The sequence below is a fragment of the Neolamprologus brichardi genome, chromosome 3 (genome assembly GCF_056152115.1).
Source record: "Neolamprologus brichardi isolate AB-2024 chromosome 3, ASM5615211v1, whole genome shotgun sequence".
Classification (NCBI taxonomy): domain Eukaryota; kingdom Metazoa; phylum Chordata; class Actinopteri; order Cichliformes; family Cichlidae; genus Neolamprologus; species Neolamprologus brichardi.
In genome coordinates, this window is record NC_142106.1 from 2,282,894 (window position 1) to 2,302,854 (window position 19,961).

Below are 19,961 nucleotides of genomic sequence, written 5' to 3' on the forward strand. Positions count from 1 at the left end.
GAAGATGTGATTATTTGGACTGTTGACTGATGTTATGTGCTGATGATATTTTCTTGTTTTGAGCCAAACTGGATTTCTCTGAAGGAACTCCATGTTAAAGGGCCAATGCACCAAACTGGCTTTGAGAACAATTTATTGCTCATGCAAGGAAAGACAGAAACCGCTCAGAGTAATTAGTAGTGGGCACAAGTTCACTGAGCTCATAGCATTAAGTTGGCTTTATTAGCCCTGCATGGCAGACTGGTCTGAGACCCTCGGACTCTCAGATTGCCTTAAATAAGACCATTGTTAAACTGAAGGTTTTACATCAAATCTGTGTGGCGGAGGTCCCGGGCGCAGCTGCAGGGGAGGACTGGTGCAGTGAGCTCAACGGGGCGGTGCTGGAGAGGCAGGTGAGAACACAGCTGATGGAGTTTGGGCTGATGACAGTTTCCTTCCCCTTTTTAGTGAGATGGGAGAGGAGCGGAGGGAAGGCTGTGATCAGCTGAGACGGAAGCTGACCAGATGGTGGACTGTCAAAACTAATAAAAACTCAGAACAAACGTGGCATCTGGCAATAACAAACTGTGTTTGTGTGCGTGTGTACGTGGGTGAAGTGCATCTCAAAATCTAATTCCTAAATCAAGAACTAAAGCTTAACGAATAACCTGTCTTACAGTTACAGTTACCTGTTATATCTGTCTTACAGTACTGCAGGTACTCCCAGCATGCACACGCGCACGCACATAATCTTGAAAGTAGAGATAGTGTCTGTCTCCTGAATCCAAACTGGAAGCTGGTTCCACAGAAGAGGGGCCTGAAAACTGAAGGCTCTGCCTCCCATTCTACTTTTAAAATAGAATAGAATTCAATTTTATTGTCATTGCACATGTCACAGGGCAACGAAATGCAGTTTGAATCCATCCAGAAGTGCTTTAGCCATGATATAGATATATTACAATATATATTAGCAATAGTATAGATATGTAAGTATATTACATAATGGGTCTATTATGATATGTAATATGTACACGGTATGAAGTATGTTATGAATATGCTATAAGTATGTACAGGCTGTAGTGAGTACAAGCTATGTACAGGCTATGAACAGGATATAAATATGGAAAAAAAAACTATACAGAATATGAAATAAAGAACTTTACAGAAATATTCTAGAAACAACAAGTAGGCCTGCAGAGCGAGAGCGAAGTGCTCTAATAGGGTGATATGGTACTACAAGGTCATTAAGATAAGATGGGGCCTGATTATTTAAGACCTTGTATGTGAGGCGCAGGATTTTGAATTCAATCCGGGATTTAACAGGATTTAACCTGGTCATTGTGTCCTTGGGCAAGACACTTTACCCTACTGCCTACTGGTGTTGGCCAGAGGGGCCGATGGCACGATATGGCAGCCTCGCTTCTGTCAGTCTGCTGCTGTGGCTACAACCGTAGCTTGCCATTATTATTATTATTTGTCAGTACTCTTGCTGCAGCATTTTTGGATTAACTGAAGACTAACTATTTCTAAGTCACTGTGGAAACTCTGATCAAAGTTAAAGTCCTGATGAAATTCTGATTAACTACATGGGCTCACATGAAAAACTACAGGCTGACATTAATGTACAGTTAGAGCTTAATGCATTCCACTCAGTTTTCCCGAAGTCCACATCTCGCAGTGCACTTTTTACAGCCTGGAACAAGCATTTCAACAATTTGACTTTAAATCTGACATTTCAAACACATTTGATTGTTTTGAAATATTGTAATATTATAAGATGATGAAACAAAAAAGGTTCATTTCCTAAAAATCACTTTGTACTTTACTACAATATCTACATGTTAATGTTTGTTTGCTCCCAATTGTTCATTTTTCCTCTTTCACACTGAAAAACACAGAGACTGAAAACATCTGGAACATCTGTACTTTGACTCAAATCAAATCTGTTTTGTACAGTCACAAGTCAACAGCTTTGATTTAGTATTATAATCATAATCATATATATATCATAAATGACTGTACAAATCACTCATTATATATATTATTATTTAAAAGTGATCTTCATAAGATTCAGAGAAACACAACATAGTGATATTCACTGTGAAGCTTTGAGTGGAAAAAAACAGAAAAACAACATGTGAATAATGGGAGCTTCCATCTTTAAAGGACTGAAGAGGAAGAAGTTTACAAGGAATCGTTTAGAACAGTTTAAAACATCAACCGACTGAATCCATGAATCTGAAAACGTGTTTGAAAGAGACATGTACAGACTGAACTATCTGTTCAACAGTCAGAGTGTTTCTCTAACAGGAGGACACTTATGCCTCAACTACACACACTTTCAAAGAACAACCAGGATAGACTCTAAACCCCGGATAAAGAGTTTCAGTGAATGTGGTGTTGAAGGTGTGGAGGTGAATCAGAGTGTCAGAGGAGACTCTGTAGAAGGACAGAGTGCCAGCAGGACAGTCCACATACACTGCTACTCTGTTAGAGACAGAGGAGGAGGAGGAGGAGGAGGAGGAGGAGGAGGCGATGATGGATGTTCCTTTGTTATTGTGCCTGACGGAATCTGGACCATCATCAGAGCAGTAGAGACACCAGGACTGATCATTCCACCCAAACACAACATCTTTACTGTTTCCTTTCCTTCTGATTCCTCTGTAACTCACTGATATGAGAACCCCTCCTCTCCACTCGACCTCCCAGTAACAGCGACCAGTCAGACCATTTCTGCACAGCAGCTGTGGAAGTTGATCAAATCTGCCTGGATGATCAGGATATGACTGAATCTCGTCCACATGTGTCAGAGTTCTGTTGTTGTCAGATAGTTTGAGGTTTGTGTTCACTGTGTTTGTGTCGATTGTGAGTTGACAGGAATCTGATGGAGAGAACAAACACAATCCAGCTGCAGTTATTGATCCATCATCTGTTCATTGATGGACACACTGATGATTACTCCTGACATCAGAGATGTGAATGAGTGATGTGACAGTTTGAAGATGGTTGAATGTGTGCTGCTTTGTTTTCATGAATCACATTAAAAACACACTTACACTTCCTCAGACTTGGTTCTAACCATCGGACTCCAGCAGGCTCCACCCTGAAAGGAGGAGGGGGGTCAGACCAGCACAGTCTCTTTCAGCATGCACACATGGACATTACATGGCTCTCATACACATACTGTTAGACACTGATAAAGGAACAGTCCAACATTTTCACAAATACACTTCAATCCATACGTGGATCAAACTGCTGATGATTTGGACTGATCCTGGATCTGTCAGTTCTTTGAATAGTTATTGCGTGGTCATCATTATCTTTTATGTCCTCTTACAGATTACCTACAGAAAGATGCTGCTTTAGTCAGCAAGGAATAGTCTACATTATTTATGAGCACCGCATAATTGACAAATGTGGGATTTTGGATAATTTCATGCTGCCAACATTGTAAGAAAAGTTTAGGGGAAGCCCCCTTCTCGTTCCAACATGACTGTGCACTAGTGCACAAAGGAAAGGTCCAGTAGCCTGGGCTATGATAGTCACCTTTCACCCCACTTTCAGCCACACTCCCGCTGGAGATAGACAGGGCTCACCACATCTACTCTCCTAGATCCTCCAAAGCCAGTACGATGATCCTTCGACTCCTCAAGTACACAGATCGACAGGCCATTCTACAAGGAGCCAGAAAAGCTAAACCATCTCATTCTGATGGCCCTTGGCTGGACTTTTTTGCAGACTACAGTATAGGTACCACGCAGTAGAGGAGCACCTACAAAGATTATGGGTGCAACGATACACAAAATTCACGGTTCGGTTCAATACTTTGGTGTCACGGTTCAATATTTTTTTGATACAAAAAAAGTTCATGCATTTTTAATTTGTCATTTATTAAAATTATTTATTAAAATTAGAAATATATATTTTAACTCAAAAGTACAGTTTTTAAATTTAATGTTGCTGAAACAACAAATAATAATAATAAAAAAATCTATCTGATCGAGGAATCACTCATCTTTGGAAAAGAGAGTTTATTACAGAGAAATGTCTCTTTCCAAAATAAAAGCTATACTATACGCTTCTTCTGGGCTATATTCTCAGCAGCATATTAAACATATCAGGTCCCCATAAGGAGAATCATGTGCTAACGGCTGTCTAAATGACTCGGGTAAAGTTTGTAGCATGCGTGCTTTTTGTTTTTGTCTGCTTCCACTTGTCTTTGCACTAGGATGATGTCGGCGTAAATGTGCAGTCATATTCGTTGTGTTCCCACTAGTGCTGTCAGAGTTAATCCCGTTAAAATGACATTAACGCCATAACGCAGCAAATCTCCATTAATGAGTTACCGCGGATCGCCCCGTGTGTGGGGCTGGACGGTGTCAACACATTAACGAGCTAACTGCGCTAACGCACTAGTTCCCACCAATTGAGCATTGCGTGGCACATCCGACATACTGTTTTACTTTTGTCCACCAGGGTCATACTTCACATGAAAACCAAATTAGTTCCAAACGCCAGATCTGAATGAGGGTGGGGGAGGTTCAATTTGGGCTAGCGTTGAGGCAGTTGCCATGTTACAATGAGCTTAGCTTCTGTCTCGCTAGCTTGCGCTGCGCTCAGTGGATCTGCGCTCGACAGTGCAGCCTAGGCAGAGTATTCGAACGCAGATCCACTGAGCGCTCAACACAAAGAGCATCGTCAGAAGAAAAGTTGATCAAATAAATTAAAAAATTTGTATTGTTCGATACATATGCGTACCAAACTGAAAGTACTGTATCGAACGGTTCAATACCAATACGAGTATTTTTGCACCCCTAACAAAGATGTAAGAGCCTGCTTTCGACAGAAAGGAATCCTCAACTTCTTGATTTACCCTAAAAAAATGCAGAAACTGCAATTCTTAATGCATATAACTTAACACAAATTTTACTCAGAAGGTTGCAAGCCTGGGGCAGGGATAGCTTAGTAGGTAGAGTGTTTGCTCTATGATTGGAAGGTCAGGGGTTTAAATTCACCAAAACGGCTACCCTGAGGTACCCCTGAGTAAGGTAACATCTCTACACTGTTCCCCGGGTGCTGGAATGGCGGCTGCCCACTGCTTCACATGCTTCATACGAATCATTTCCTACGGGACTAATTCCCATAGGAAATTAACAGGATTAATAAAGTGTACCAAAAAAAGCCAAGCAGACTTTTAACTATCACAAGAAAATTATTGCAACATCCCTGCTTTTTAAGGAGCACAGAAAAAATACTGACCTCATCCACAGAGATCACAGATACCTTTAGAACTTTCTCGGCCCGACTATATTCGTCTGAATGCTCACCATCTGAGGAAGAACTAGGAGATTTCCTTGACTACATTCACCTGCCTACTCTCCCTCTAGAAGAAGCACTTGATGCTCTCAAACTTACTAACAAAGGCCGCTCACCAGGTATCGATGGTATACCCTCCAGGATGTATGTTTTTCATTTTGGGAAACACTGGGACCGCTCTAGCTAGAGGCAGTGAATTATGGTATTGATAAGGATGCATTTTTAATAACCCTTAATACAGCCCTAAAAACAGTCTTGCTAAAGCCAGGTAAGGATCCCCTGGAGTGTGGTAACTATCGGCCCATTTCCTTAATAAATGCAGATATTAAATTACATGCCAAGATACTAGCTGCACGCCTTAAGAAATAGGTGACTTCTTGATGTTATTGATGAATCCAGTTGGTCCCAATCTCAGACTGGACTTTCTTTGTGGATACAGAAAATGCGTTTGACTGAGTGGAGGATTTTATGGGAAGTATTACAAAATTTAACTTTGGGCCAAAGTTGATAAATTTCCTCATCTACATCTACACCTCATACTCCACAGAACAAGACAGGGAACAAGACACTCCTCTTTAACCTTTCCATAGAACTCTTAGCATAGTCTATATGTCAAAACTGTTGACCCACTACTACATCTTCTACTTCAGTGGTTCCCAAACTTTTTTTTGCTAGGCCCACCCTCCCCGGCACAAACACATCCTCCAACCACACATACATATTTTGTTTTCAAACTCCACTGCAGTTTATTTCACACCTTAAACCTTTTGTAAACAATTAAACAAATAAATTGCAATAAATTACAGGTTGCAATAAAATAAATTATTACCTCTTTTAAATAACAGAAAAACAAACCATCTTTATGGTATAATTATTTTATCTGTAGTTGTTTTTTCCCTGTGTAAGAATATAGAACATTCTTATCGATACATTTTTCAAAAAAATGCCTCTCTGTGCAAAATGTGTTTAAAAACATAAACAACTCCCTGAGAGGAAAAATAAAAATAATAAATTAAAGGTTTGTTGTGCAAAAATAACACATTTAATTCTCACATCTTTTCAGTGACTGGTGTGAGCCTGTTTGTTGCTGCAGATCGTCTCAAACCTGGGTTGCAGTTTCGAGACTGCCACTTTGACTTCATTTTCAATGTCCAGCTTTGATCTGTATTTTGTCTTGATTTTGTCTCAAGTTTTCTGACAAGTGATGTGAGTTTATCTGCCAGATGTGGGAAGTGAGTGTTTGTGCCCTGAACTAGTCTCACCATTCTCCTAAAACTATTCTCAGCTAGAGTTAATCATGCAAAACCCTCAGAGACTTGTAGGGTTTGGAGTTGGGGTAATGTTCTTGTTAACCTACAGATTAAATTTCTCTACATTTATGTCATATATTATACTACTTATGTATAAATATCTGTTAAAGCACAGCTCTTGTTTTGCACTCTAATAATTTATACTAATAGGTAGTTCTGACTATTTTATGTTCCATTTTTACATCTTTATGGCCGGTGATGTGTAGAATGCAACAAGTTTGCAACTTTGCACCTTGTAATCGTTCTAAATTATGGAAAGGAATAGTAATGGAGATGGAAGATAAGATCTGGGAAGGATACCCAGAAAGTTATGCAAGTCATGGGTTGTACTTCATCGACGAGGGGTTGTTACAGGCTCCTAACTCAATAAAAGTTTTTGGTGTCTCAATTTATAAGTATCTTTCACTTTTCTTGATAAACTGGACTAATGTTTCTTCTGTGAGCACAGGAACAATTGAAAGAAATGTTTCCAGCTCTTCTATCAGACATTCTCTCCATACCTGAGAGTGTCTAGTCTCCAGGATGGATCCATCAATCCTGCCGACAGCAGTTTTAGTCCCAAGGCCCCGGGTTGATTGTAGCTGAGGTCCAGCTCTTTCAGATGAGAGGGATTGGAACTCAGAGCTGAAGCCAGAAAAGTACAGCCTTCCTCTGTGATCAGACAGCCTGACAGACTGCAAACACACCACACAACAATTCATCTATAAACAGTTGACTTATATTTTCTTCATTTTTTCAGTTTAATTCTGCTTTATTTATAGTAGTTCAATTTTCTTTTGTTTTCTTTTGTAATAGTCCACATCTATTTTCGAAAATTCTGGGAACTAGATGTAGGGTGTGCAAAATTGTAAATTTTGGTATCGATCTGATATGAAGTAAACAAAGGGCTTGTGTTCCCTGAACCGATACCAATAACAATACATATACTTTTAACTTGATTTATAAGTGCACCTTATACGTCGATCAGGCACAATATTAGGACCACCTGCCTAACATTGGGTTGTTTCAAGCATACTGCTTGATGTCATCCACGTAGAAGAGGTGGTTAATAATTGCGTCTACGATGACCTGGATGACTGAGAACCTTCACAGACATATTTAAACTGAGGGTATTGTCAAGTGTCATGGTCCTGGGTTATTCTACCCAGTGTTTTTTAGTTTTATTGTATTTTCTGTCATTTTGTATTATATTTAAGTCATGTTGTTATTCTATGGGTTTATTCTATTGTCCCTAGGTTATTCTGCTTAGTTTGGTTTATTAGATTCCCCCTTGTGTCTTTGCCCTCAGTGTCTCCCCCTGGGTGTCTGTGTTTATACAGTGGTGTGAGTCCTTGTGCCTTTTTTCTCTCCTTGTGTTTTATTCCATGTTGTTTCTCCAGCCCATCATGTCTGCCTCTCTCCTTCGTTCCCTCTCATCTGTCTCTCCTCCACTCGTATCTCGTTACCTGTTTTATTGTGAAGGTCTTGTGTTTCCATGTACGTTCTGTCTCGCTATGATTATCCATGTCAGCTGTGTTCCCCGTGTGCTCCCACATCCCCTTTTATCTTTCTGTGTATTTATGTCAGCGTCTCCCTCAGTTCCGTGTCACAGTCTCCCTCATACCAATCTGTCTGTTCTGCCTGCTAAGCCTGCCAAGTTTATTTTGTATATTCAAGTTTAGTTTTTTCTCGTGTCCAGCAATAAAGCTGCCTTAAAGAGTTTAAGTTTCATCGCCGCGATTAAGTCAGAATTTTGAGTCCTTTCCTGCCTGCCTGCACAGCAGAATATTGGAAAGAATACTTCGAGGACCTCCTTAATCCCACTGACATGTCTTTCATAGAGGAAGCAGAGTCTGGGGATAAGGGGGACGACTCCTCCATCACGAGGTGTTAGGTCACTGAGGCAGTTAAACAAATCTTTGATGGCCAAGCCCCTGTACTGGATGAGATTTGCCCTCTACAATTTGCTTCTACAATGTTGCATGCAGATCAGGGTTGGTACCTTTGGATTGGCAGCCTGGGGTACTGAACAAGTGGGACCGGAGGGTGTGCTCCAATTATAGAGGGATCACACTCCTCAGTCTCACTGGAAAAATCTATGCCAAGGGGCTGGAAAGGAGAGTCCATCTGGTAGTCGATTTCGAATACTGGAGTAACAATGTGGTTTTCTTCCTAGTTACGGAACACTGGATCAGCTTTTTACCCTTTTAAGGATACTTGATGATGGATGGGAAAAGCATGGCTGTTTATCTATCTGTCTATCTATCATGATGATGATCAAGCAGGCAGGTATGAACAAAAGATTAAAGTTCATAAAGATAAGTAGCAAACTAAATCGACAAAGCATAAACTAGCATACATACTGTAAATGTGGCACCAGGGGACATGGATGAAACGGGAAGGAGAATAGAAGAATACAATCACCTAGGATGACATCTGTTATGCAGAACCTCAGGGCATGCAGTTCGTGCTCCAAGCTATGTATGACATGCTACCCTGTCCAGCAAGCCTGCCTCTCTGTGACAAGAGAAAGCATCCAACATGCCTCCTCCAAACCAGGTGAGGGTACACTGCATATCTACAACAGCTACCCAAAAGCTCTTAGGGACAGTAAACAGGTCTGCAGTCAAAGAAAAATCTCATTTTAATGGCTTACTGATGCCAGATATTCCTCTCTAAGACCTACAACTCTCTTGGCATCAGAGGAGCTGCAAAGAGGAAGGCCATCAAATCTGTCACTGAGGCTGCAAAAAGAGCCTTCAGGTGGATTTGCATTAATAGGTCCAAATCGTGGGCCAGTGCAGCTGGGACATAAGTCAAGGTCTCCTCAGGCCTGACTGAGTCACCTAATCAAGGCTGTCTTAATGTTGCAAGGCCCAAAACACGTGATGACCTCAAGAAAAATCAATGACAATATATCTCAGCATATCTATGGATGTCTGTACAATATACTTTTTTTGGTATTCTAACTAAATGCAAAATGTAGCTTTTCTCTTAATTTTTCTGTAGTCCTAAATCTAACTCCTAATGCTACAGTTCATAACAATGAAAGGAAATTGGTATGCTATGAACATAGATCTCTAAATGATCATTGCATAAATTTGATTCATTCAAACAAATCTAAAACAAAATTCGCATATCAAACATTTTTAGATAGCAAGTCAGAATCTGATAATACATGTAAAAGGTTAATAAAAGGTCGTTTTAAATTTCTATAAGGGTTAGCTGTCTATGCAAAAATAATTATTCAGAAATTCAGATTTTTTTTAAAGTGAAAAAGTTTACTTACCGGAGAGTTTCCAGTGTACAACACAAACTCTTCAGTCCAGTAGAGAGAATCTTCACTCCTGAGTCCTGTAGGTTGTTGTTACTCAGATCCAGCTCTCTCAGATTAGAGGACTGAGAGCTGAGAACTGAGGACAGAGCTTTACAACTTCTTTCTGAGAGGTTACAGCCACTCAGTCTGAAACACAATGACATTTGTGATTAAAAAAAACAAAGCACTGTATGGTATACCTATGACCTATTGTCTGTGTGTTCAACTTGGCTATATGCAATGTATTAAGATTTATGGCTCAAAACACTTTGGATATCAAGGAGAAGGTGAGATATGCTACTATTGAAGATAAAACAATGGTCTCATATCATGTTGCATCACCATTTACCTGCCCTTACCTTCAGTTACCTCCAGTAACTTAAGTAGTGAAGGTAGTTTGAAAGAGATTACAGGATGACTCCACCTTAACAACAGGAACACTCTAACAGTAGCCTGCTGAGTGTGTCTGCTCTTGTAGCGATCTTCGGGTCACATATTATGCATACCATGTGTGACTGCAACCATTCCCCAACTTTCTGTGAATTGTACTAATTACTTATTGATAAATGGTCATGAAAATTTCTATATTAATGGTCACGAAATTGACCTCATAACCCATTGTTAGTCCACTGTGATCATTTTGCTCATGATGGAAAAGTACTGTTTATAAAATTGTGGAAACGTGTCAACTGAAACTGAGGTGGTCACTTGACTGACAAAACGTCCCTTCCATGGAGAATTTTACATTCAAATGAACAGAATCAGCTTGACAAGATTATAAGTTTAATTCAATTGTTCTTTTTTCCATTGTGCATACATGCTTTCCATGTGAGTGTGAATGGTTGTCTGTCTCTCTGTGCTAGCCCTGCGTTAGATTGGTGAAAACCAAAGGGTGTACCCTGCCTCTCGCACTAAGCTAGATAGGGTAGGCCTAGAACATACCCCCCCATGACCCCAGTAAGGATAAGCAGAAGAAAATGGATGGATGGATGAATGGTTTTCTATTAAGTGGAATCAACATTTTAAAATTAAAGGGATGGTCACATATTTACTTACAGAGCTTGGTTGGAGGCTTTGACCACTGGCAGCAGCCTCAGAAGAGCCTCCTCTGAAGCAGAGTATTTCTTCAGGTCAAACACATCCAGATCTTCTTCTGATGACAGTAAGATGAAGACCAGAGCTGACCACTGAGCAGGAGAAAGTTTATTTGTGGAGAGGCGTTCTGCTTTCAAGGACTGTTGGATCTCCTCCACTAGAGAACAATCATTCAGTTCATTCAGACAGTGGAACAGATTGATGCTCTTTTCTGCAGGCAGATTCTCACTGAGCTTCTCCTTGATGTACTGGACTGTTTTCTTATTGGTCTGTGAGCTACTTCCTGTCAGAGTCAGCAGGCCTCGAAGGAGACTCTGATTGATCTGCACTGACAGACCCAGGAGGAAGCGGAGGAACAAGTCCAAATGTCCATTTGGACTCTGTAAGGCCTTGTCCACTGCACTCTGGTAGAAGAATGTAGGATCTCTTGTTCCAGACTTCTGGGAGTCTGTCTGTTGTTCTTCCAGCAGATTGAGTCCAGAGTTGATGAAGGTCAGATGGACATGAAGAGCAGCCAGAAACTCCTGAACACTCAGATGGATGAAGCAGAACACCTTGTCCTGGTACAGTCCTCTCTCCTCTTTAAAGATCTGTGTGAACACTCCTGAGTACACTGAGGCTGCTCTGATATCAATGCCACACTCTGTCAGGTCTGATTCATAGAAGATCAGGTTTCCTCTCTGCAGCTGATCAAAAGCCAGTTTTCCCAGAGACTCAATCATCTTCCTGCTCTCTGGACTCCAGTGTGGATCTGTCTCAGCTCCTCCATCATACTTGACCGTCTTCACTTTGGCCTGAACCACCAGGAAGTGGATGTACATCTCAGTCAGGGTCTTGGGCAGCTGTCCTCCCTCTTTGGTTTTCAGCACATCCTCCAGAACTGTAGCAGTGATCCAGCAGAAGACTGGGATGTGGCACATGATGTGGAGGCTCCGTGATGTCTTGATGTGGGAGAGGATTATTTTGGCCTGCTTCTTATCCCTAAATCTCTTTTTGAAGTACTCCTCCTTTTGTGGGTCAGTGAAGCCTCTGACCTCTGTCACCATGCCAACACAGTCAGGAGGGATCTGATTGGCTGCTGCAGGTCGTGTGGTTATCCAGAGGCGAGCAGAGGGAAGCAGTTTCCCCCTGATGAGGTTTATCAGCAGCACATCCACTGAGGTGGACTTTCTAGGGTCAATTAGGATTGTAGTTTTGTGGAAGTCCAGAGGAAGTCGACACTCATCCAGACCATCAAAGATGAACACAACCTGGAAGTCTTCAAAGCTGGAGATTCCTGCTTCTTTGGTTTCAGTAAAGAAGTGATGAACAAGTCCCACCAAGCTGAACTTTTCCTCTTTCAGCACATTCAGCTCTCTGAAAGTGAATGGAAATATGAACTGGATGTCCTGGTTGGTTTTGTCTTCAGCCCAGTCCAGGGTGTATTTCTGTGTTAAGACTGTTTTCCCAATGCCAGCCACTCCCTTTGTCAGCACTGTTCTGATTGGTTCATCTCTTCCAGGTGAGGCTTTAAAGATGTCTTCATGTCTGATTGTACACTCTAGATTGTCTGGCTTCTTGGATGCTGTTTCAATCTGTCTGACCTCATGTTCATCATTGACCTCTGCAGTCCCTCCCTCTGTGATGTAGAGCTCTGTGTAGATCTGATTCAGAAGGGTTGGGTTTCCTGCTTTAGCGATGCCCTCAAACACACACTGGAACTTCTTCTTTAGAATAGACTTAAGTTCATGCTGACTCCATTCAACGTCCCTAATTAAAGTTCCTAAAAGAGTCAATAGACAAAAGCATAACTATGGATTATTAAATGCACATATTTTGAATATATATGTGCATTCATTGAAACAATAGTAAAGGTTCTATTCATCCAGCAGCTTAAATTTTTGAAGAAATCCTCTTACTGCTCTGTAATTCATCAGCCAGCTCCTCCTGCTTTATTCTCCTCAGGAAATGCAGTGTGATCTTCACAAATGATTCTCTGATGCTATTCGGCTCTTCATCCTCACCCGCTAATGCACAATTATTGTCCGTCTGACTCACTAAGCATTCTGGGTAATCTGGACACAGAACCTTCTGGATCTTCTTAAGTTCTTTCTTCACAAAAGTCACCATTTTGTCCTCCAAGAGCTGCAATGGAATACTTTATGAATGAGGGCGGAGTGGGAGGGTGAGGTTGCTGTACCATAGATACTGAGAAAAAACAGAACAAAATGCAAGCAACAAGAGAGAGGAAACAGAGACATGCAATATTGTATGTGTCCATAACAGAAGAGAACTTTAGAGCATATCATCAGAAGTCTCACCCCTGACCCTAACTACAAGTAAAAAGGAAAGTTCGAAGCCTAGTCTTAAAAGTCAGTCATCTTGCTATTAATAACTGGTATCTGATTTTAGAGGAGACGATCTTGACAGCTATTCCTCCCATTCTACGGTTAGAAACTTGAGGAACCACAAGTAAACCTGCAGTTTGACAGCGAAGTAACTGGTTGATATAATAAGGCAGTATGACCTCTGTAACAAAAGATATGATTTTCAGCTAATGTCAAGGGTATATGACATCTCATCTCTGCAGCATTTTAATAACTCCCCAGTGCAAACACTGTGTTGAACATTTTTACATCACTAAAATTGTCCGCAGTAAAGGCTTAATTCATAGAAATCAATTCAGTGATGTGCAATACCAAGAGTCCTAATGAAATCCAAACCCTGACCTGTCTTTAACAAAAAAAAAAAAAAAAGAATCAGACGTATTTTCGATCAGACCTGCACTGTTCAAAATGCCATAGATGCCATATTTCATGACAAGACCAAGTTTTTTCTATAATGTTTTCCAATTATCTATCTAGGCAGATAGTTTACCTACATTTACTTTACACTACCATTAGAGCCAGCAGTTGAAGGATGACATGTAACTGTTCAGGTCAAATTAGTCAGTGGTCAACAACACCACAGTTTTACATTGTTTAGGTTTTCCCAGCTTCCAGTGTTTATGCTTTCATTTAAAGAGTGTTGAGTTGTGCTTCTAATACACTGCCTTGCCTCCAGTAATTAGAAAAAAGTATGTTATATGGACAATTATTGCTAAGAGGGAAGAGGAATAACTACAGATCTCAAAAATTATGTCATGCAGTTTAAAGGAGGCAGAGGTCTGTCAAGGACAATTGGATCTACCTTCTGAACTAAAACCCTTGCATGTAAAAGTAGTTGTTGTACATATACAGACCGTAAATATGGAGTCCAGGTGTGTTTGATGCTGCTGGGAAGACTGACCACTGGGAACCTCTGAGCTCTCCTGGTCCACTCTGTGGAGGAACCATGAAGATCAAGAATAATACAAAAGATAACAAAGTAATTAAGATGCTGGTGCTTCCCATCCCTAATAATAATAATAATAATAATACTTTTGTCTGATACCTTGTTAGTATCTTGCTCTTGACTACTCTTATTGTCTTTTGCTTGCATTTCTTCTTTTTCTCTTATTTATTGCTGCTCTTTTTGGTAAACTACAAGCACAGTCTATCTCAAAATTAATATGTTTGTATATTATTATTAAATTTACTCAGGTATTTTCTTATGATGTAGCTGAAGCTGCTGGACCTGCAGGGGTGTTGATGTGATCAGATCTAGTGTATGACTGGCTAAGGTCGACTGCACAAAGCTGAGTGTCAAACTTTGTCTTCTTCCTGTAGCTCTTCTACACTATTACATGTGACACAGTGACAGGAAGTTCATTCATACATGAGTGGATCGAGATCTGGCAGGAAAACGTGGAACCTCCTCTGCATGAATCCTGCACTCCTCCTGATCTGTCCGATTGATCCAGAGAACAGCTGTCTGAAGATTATACACATCAGCCAGCTGGATCATTGCTTCATGTTTTAAAGGAGGTTTCTTTATCAGTCAGTTCAATATTCGAACAAGAACCTCATCAGATCATGTCTCTGTTACACTGAAGGTGAAATTACATTAAAACTGAAAAATGATGGAGACGAGTTTCAGAGAAAATCAAAGTCCAAACGTCTTTCTTCTGGCTTCAGATGGAAAGTTCAGTGTTCACAGTTCATGCTCTTCATTTTATCACTGTGAGAATCCAAAAAACCTCCATGAAGACAAACTTCTCAGCCAGAAATCAAAGCAGCGCTTACATGGAGTCACACTCATTAAAATATTCGTCCCCCTCCATCCAGCAACACCTAAAACACCCGAGTGGAAGTTCCTCCCTACACTGTTGTTTGTGGAAACACTCCAACACACACCGCTTCACATATAAACATAGAAATGTGTGTGAAACAGAGCTGAGCTGACATTCAACATGATGGAGGATTTATTCACAAACACTCAGTCATAACATCATTTAGACACACATTACCTCTGCAGGAGGACACACGTCTGATTTAAATGTTATAATAAAATCTTTCGATTGGTCACTCTTGAAGGACACACAGCTGGTGCAAGGTGCATGGGAATCAAATAATAATAATAATAATGGATTGCATTTATATAGCGCTTTTCGGGACCCCTCAAAGCGCTTTACAATGCCACTATTCATTCACTCTCACTCTCACACACTGGTGGAGGCAGCTACAGTTGTAGCCACAGCTGCCCTGGGGCAGACTGACAGAAGCGAGGCTGCTATATCACGCCATCGCCATCTCTGGCCAACACCAGTAGGTGGAAGGTGAAGTGTCTTGCCCAAGGACACACGACCGAGACTGTCCGAGCCGGGGCTCGAACCAGCAACCTTACGATTACAAGACGAACGCCCAACTCTTGAGCCACGATCGCCCCAAATATCTGATTGATCCTGATAGGAAAATAAAATAAATAAAATAAATAAAATAAAATAAAAAAAATACTTGAAATTCATTATCTTGATTTTAAAATGCAAATCCGTCCATCCATTCTCTTCAGCTTATCATTGCCAGGGTTGTGGGGGGACTGTAACCTATCCCAGCAGGAGAAACACTGGACAGGTCACCAGTCGTTCGCAGAGTTTAAAATGCAAATGGTTTAATAAAATCTATAAATATCTTTTTAAAATCACAAACAAACAAACCAAATTAAATTAGAATAACATTTCTCCATCAAAAATTATTCAACTAACAATAAATTAGTTTATAAAATCTAGCCTAACCCTGATTAATTTTTGAGTATTACTCTATGTTAGATAAGTTATTTGATTCTACAGTATATTAAATATTTTGTGTTCCTATTCTGCACATGCTACAGGTCAGCTGTAATATTAATATTAATTATTCCTTGGATGAACAGATGTCCAAAGTAGGGATACCTGAACAGGCAATGAAGTACAATACTGAAATTCAGAAAATGTAACAATGTTATCAACATCTTTTTCAGCACTGTTGGTATAGGGCCAGACAAGAAAAAAAAAAGACAATCTTATACTGAAATAACTTTTCCAATGCAATATGAGACATGATCAATATAAAGCTGATATGCCTAATTCTGTCCATGTTTTGACAGACAACATAGGAGAACATCAGAATAGAGCTTCTCCGAACCAGTCATGGTTGGAACAGAGTTAAAGCCATGTCAGTTTACGCTGACTCACTCAGCATAGGAGGAACAGCCCGCAGCCACACATCTGCTAACCTCTGGGCTGCTCCAGCCACATACAGCACTATGTTATGAGTAACATACTGAGCAACAGCATCACCGAATGTGACACCAAAATGCACAAGCCTAAGGCTCAAATAATGAGATAACATAAACAGTAGTATAAAATAAAGTTGTTTGTTTGAAACGTTTTTTTTTATTTTGTTCATATTCATCTGCAACACCTCAAGCTTTTTAATAGTCAGCATTAAAATGGACAGGAAACAGTGCATAAATAAAGGCCAATTTATACCATGGAGCCCTAATACTGTCTGTGAAGCTGGATTTAAGAAATAAGCCTTTAAAGTCAAAGTATATATAGCATGTTTAGCACTATCTTGCGCCGGTACAGAACATGATGTCACCTGTTTTTTGGTTCCTGCTAATAGACTCATCTTACTTTATATTTGCTGACAGTTAGGTGTGGGGGTGAGTGGTGGTGTACCCAGTACCCGCTGTCATCAAGACAAGAAGTTCCTTACCCTGCATTGAGTGTTGCACCTTAAATCCAGCACCCTCAGAGTGTACACTAAACATAAGGAAGGTGGCCGAGGACTAGTGAGTGTCAGAACTATTGGAGGAAAACATGAGCACGAGCATGACTTCCTGTTTGCTGAAGTGGATTTTCAGTAAACCAAAAGGTTGTTTTTAAAAGACAGTTTAAATGGGATTGAGGGAATGACGTGTTTGCACTGCAGTTTATATCCAACAACATCAAACAGTTAAATCAAAGCTCACCTCTCTGCAGCAGACAGAGGCTGGGATTTAAAATCAATGGGACGATCTGCAGAACGGTCACTCTTTAAGGACACACAGCTGGGTTCAGGTTCAGGTCCAGCAGCTCTCTCATAAATCCTGTTAGAAGAAAAATGTGTTTTTAATTTACAGCCACAGAAGCTGATGAAGACTAAGAATATCTTCATCATCCCAAAAGAGAAACAGGTTTTCAGGATGAGCATGAGCATTAGGAAACTCCAAACTAGTGTTGGCAGTGTGAGAACAGAGCGCCACTCAGAGGTAAACACAGTCATTTACAGTGTGCAGGACTATTGATGGTCCTACTGTGAGCAGCAGGAGTTTAAATGTACATGTTGGACATGTTTTACAGAATAAAGGAACTCCTCACTCAGTGACTTCCTTTGACCAGGAAACAACATCAAGAAGTTTATTTAAATCAAACTGACATCAGAGAAATCAAATGTTACTAACAGCTCACCTCTCTGCAGCAGACAACTGCTGGCTTTTAAAATCAATGGGACGATCTGCAGACCGGTCACTCTGTAAGGACACAGAGCTGGGTGGAGGTCCAGGCTGGTTCCTGTGAATAATGATGGAGCAGTGATGTGAGTGCTGAGCTGTGACATGGAGAAGAGTCATGGACAGTTAGAGATGGTCATCTCACCTCTGAGCTTTGGTCTGGCTCTCTCTGGCTCTTTTAGAGGGAGGGACTCCCTCCTCTCTGTCCTCACACTGATCCATGCTGCTCAATTCACATCAGCTCACACACACTTTCTACCTTCACCTGCAGAGGAAACACAAATCATTCATGTGCACATTAACTGAGAGATGCAGAGGTCATATCTGATGTGTTGGACTAACATCCACTCCATCTGAAACACAGCTTTCATCATTCAGCCCTGTGTATAGATGTGAATTTTTTTTATTCAGAAAGATGAAGTTTGTGTTTCAGTCATGTAGTGACTCTTGCTGCTTAACTGTATGAGGTTAGTTAAACACTGTGAAACAGATCATACAGACCCCGCCATGTTAGAAGAAATTATTAAAGACAGGGGGGCATCCTTTACAGCAATTGCTACAGTTATTGATTGTTCCATGTTTATTTCAGTATAGTAGTGTTCAATTCTTTACAGTTTTTAATGTCCTCTTAAAAGTATTCTGGTGTAAATCAATGAACAAATCAGTCCATGCAATCTTTCTGAATGATTTCACAATGATGGTTCTTTTATACCCAAGCATTTTGCTAAAACACTTGAAAATACTTTTTTACTAATATTTTTTTTAAAGAACTCGAGTAATTGGGCATATCATGAACAAATTCCATCATAAATATTAATCATTGCAATTAACGGGAGATGGTAACAAAAACACTGGAGCTGAGCTTAGCTGTGACGCCATCCCGTACACTCCCTTTACTGCTGAACTACCGCGTTGTGTCCGCGGAAGTCTGCACTCCCGAGCGAACTTGTAAGAACTAGAATTAGGGAAGTATGAACTTCTGTGTTGAGATTAGACTTGGTCAAACGTTCCGCACCAGCTGTAAACATAAATAATGTCATGTAAGTTATGACGCCTCTCTGCATTTTTACACGGTGCTGAGCTACCAGCCAGGCTAAAGTCAGACCATTTGTCACAGGTCTCCTTACTGCAGTCAGCCGCCATCGCTATGCTAGACATAACATCATCAGTCTGAGTCAGTCTCACACATTAAATGGTCCAGCTGTGAATCTGTTACTATTGAGCGGCAGATTTGTGCTGGAACTAAGCTGCACACCGTTGTTGTTAGCAAGGAAAACATTACAAACTGCTAACACTACCTTCACAAGGAAACGACCAGCATCATTCACAAACACAAAGTCCAGGAAGGAGGAGCCGTAGAAAGAAGGAAACACGCAGAGAAGTTAGCGTCATCTCGGGCCAGCTGGAGCCCCGCCCCTTCTAATGACGTTTTTCATGTGCAGAGACTACACATGAAAAACCATTATCACTCTGAATTTACAGCTCATTTTCACAGGTTTGATTTTTTTCAAACTGTAGTTATGATACGGGATATTTAATTTTAGTTTTTGAAAGTTCAAATGCTTAGAAAAAACTACAAAGTGACAATTTTGATTGTATATTATATTTAAATTAAATAATAATATTAAAAATAGACGCAATACAGTCATTGCAGGACTGTGACTTTGTTTTTTTTAAAGAGCAGACATTATATTTTAAGGATCTGAATGTTTTTTGTATTGTTTTTTAGTTAGAGGAAAAGGACTCCAAGGCAGCCAGGAATAATACAAGGTGTGTCTTTTTAATGCCAAGTCCACAACTGTAAAATATTCCAACAAGCCACAAACCAGGCAGGAACACATGAGAGAAGGTTACCAGACAGTGACAGACATGACAGGTGACAAAGGGAACAAACCCAAAGCTTTATTTACAAAAAGGATAATTAAGGAAATATTGAAAAGCTGGTTGGGACTATTCAGGGATACCAAAATGCAAGGTCCATACATAATTCCAGAAAAGTTGGGATCTTCTTTAAATTTGAACAAAATGAAAACTAAGACTTTCAAATCATAAGAGCCAATATTTTATTCAGCCGTACTTTGGTCAACACTTGTTGT

At 40.3% G+C, this 19,961-nt stretch overlaps 1 protein-coding gene across 1 annotated transcript; it reads right to left on the reverse strand.

Annotated features, from left to right (window-relative positions):
• Positions 1-596: 596 nt before the first annotated feature.
• Positions 597-19,227, reverse strand: LOC102785658 (NLR family CARD domain-containing protein 3-like). The gene is made up of 11 exons (XM_087838471.1): positions 19,164-19,227; positions 18,011-18,130; positions 17,825-17,926; positions 17,347-17,463; positions 14,216-14,294; positions 12,894-13,119; positions 10,957-12,757; positions 9,874-10,047; positions 7,106-7,279; positions 3,036-3,082; positions 597-2,860 (listed from the first exon to the last, which is right to left on the reverse strand). The coding sequence occupies exons 2-11, from the start codon at positions 18,085-18,087 to the stop codon at positions 2,298-2,300; spliced, it is 3,360 nt and encodes a 1,119-aa protein (XP_087694597.1). The 5' UTR covers positions 18,088-18,130; positions 19,164-19,227; the 3' UTR covers positions 597-2,297.
• Between the last annotated feature and the right edge of the window lie 734 nt (positions 19,228-19,961).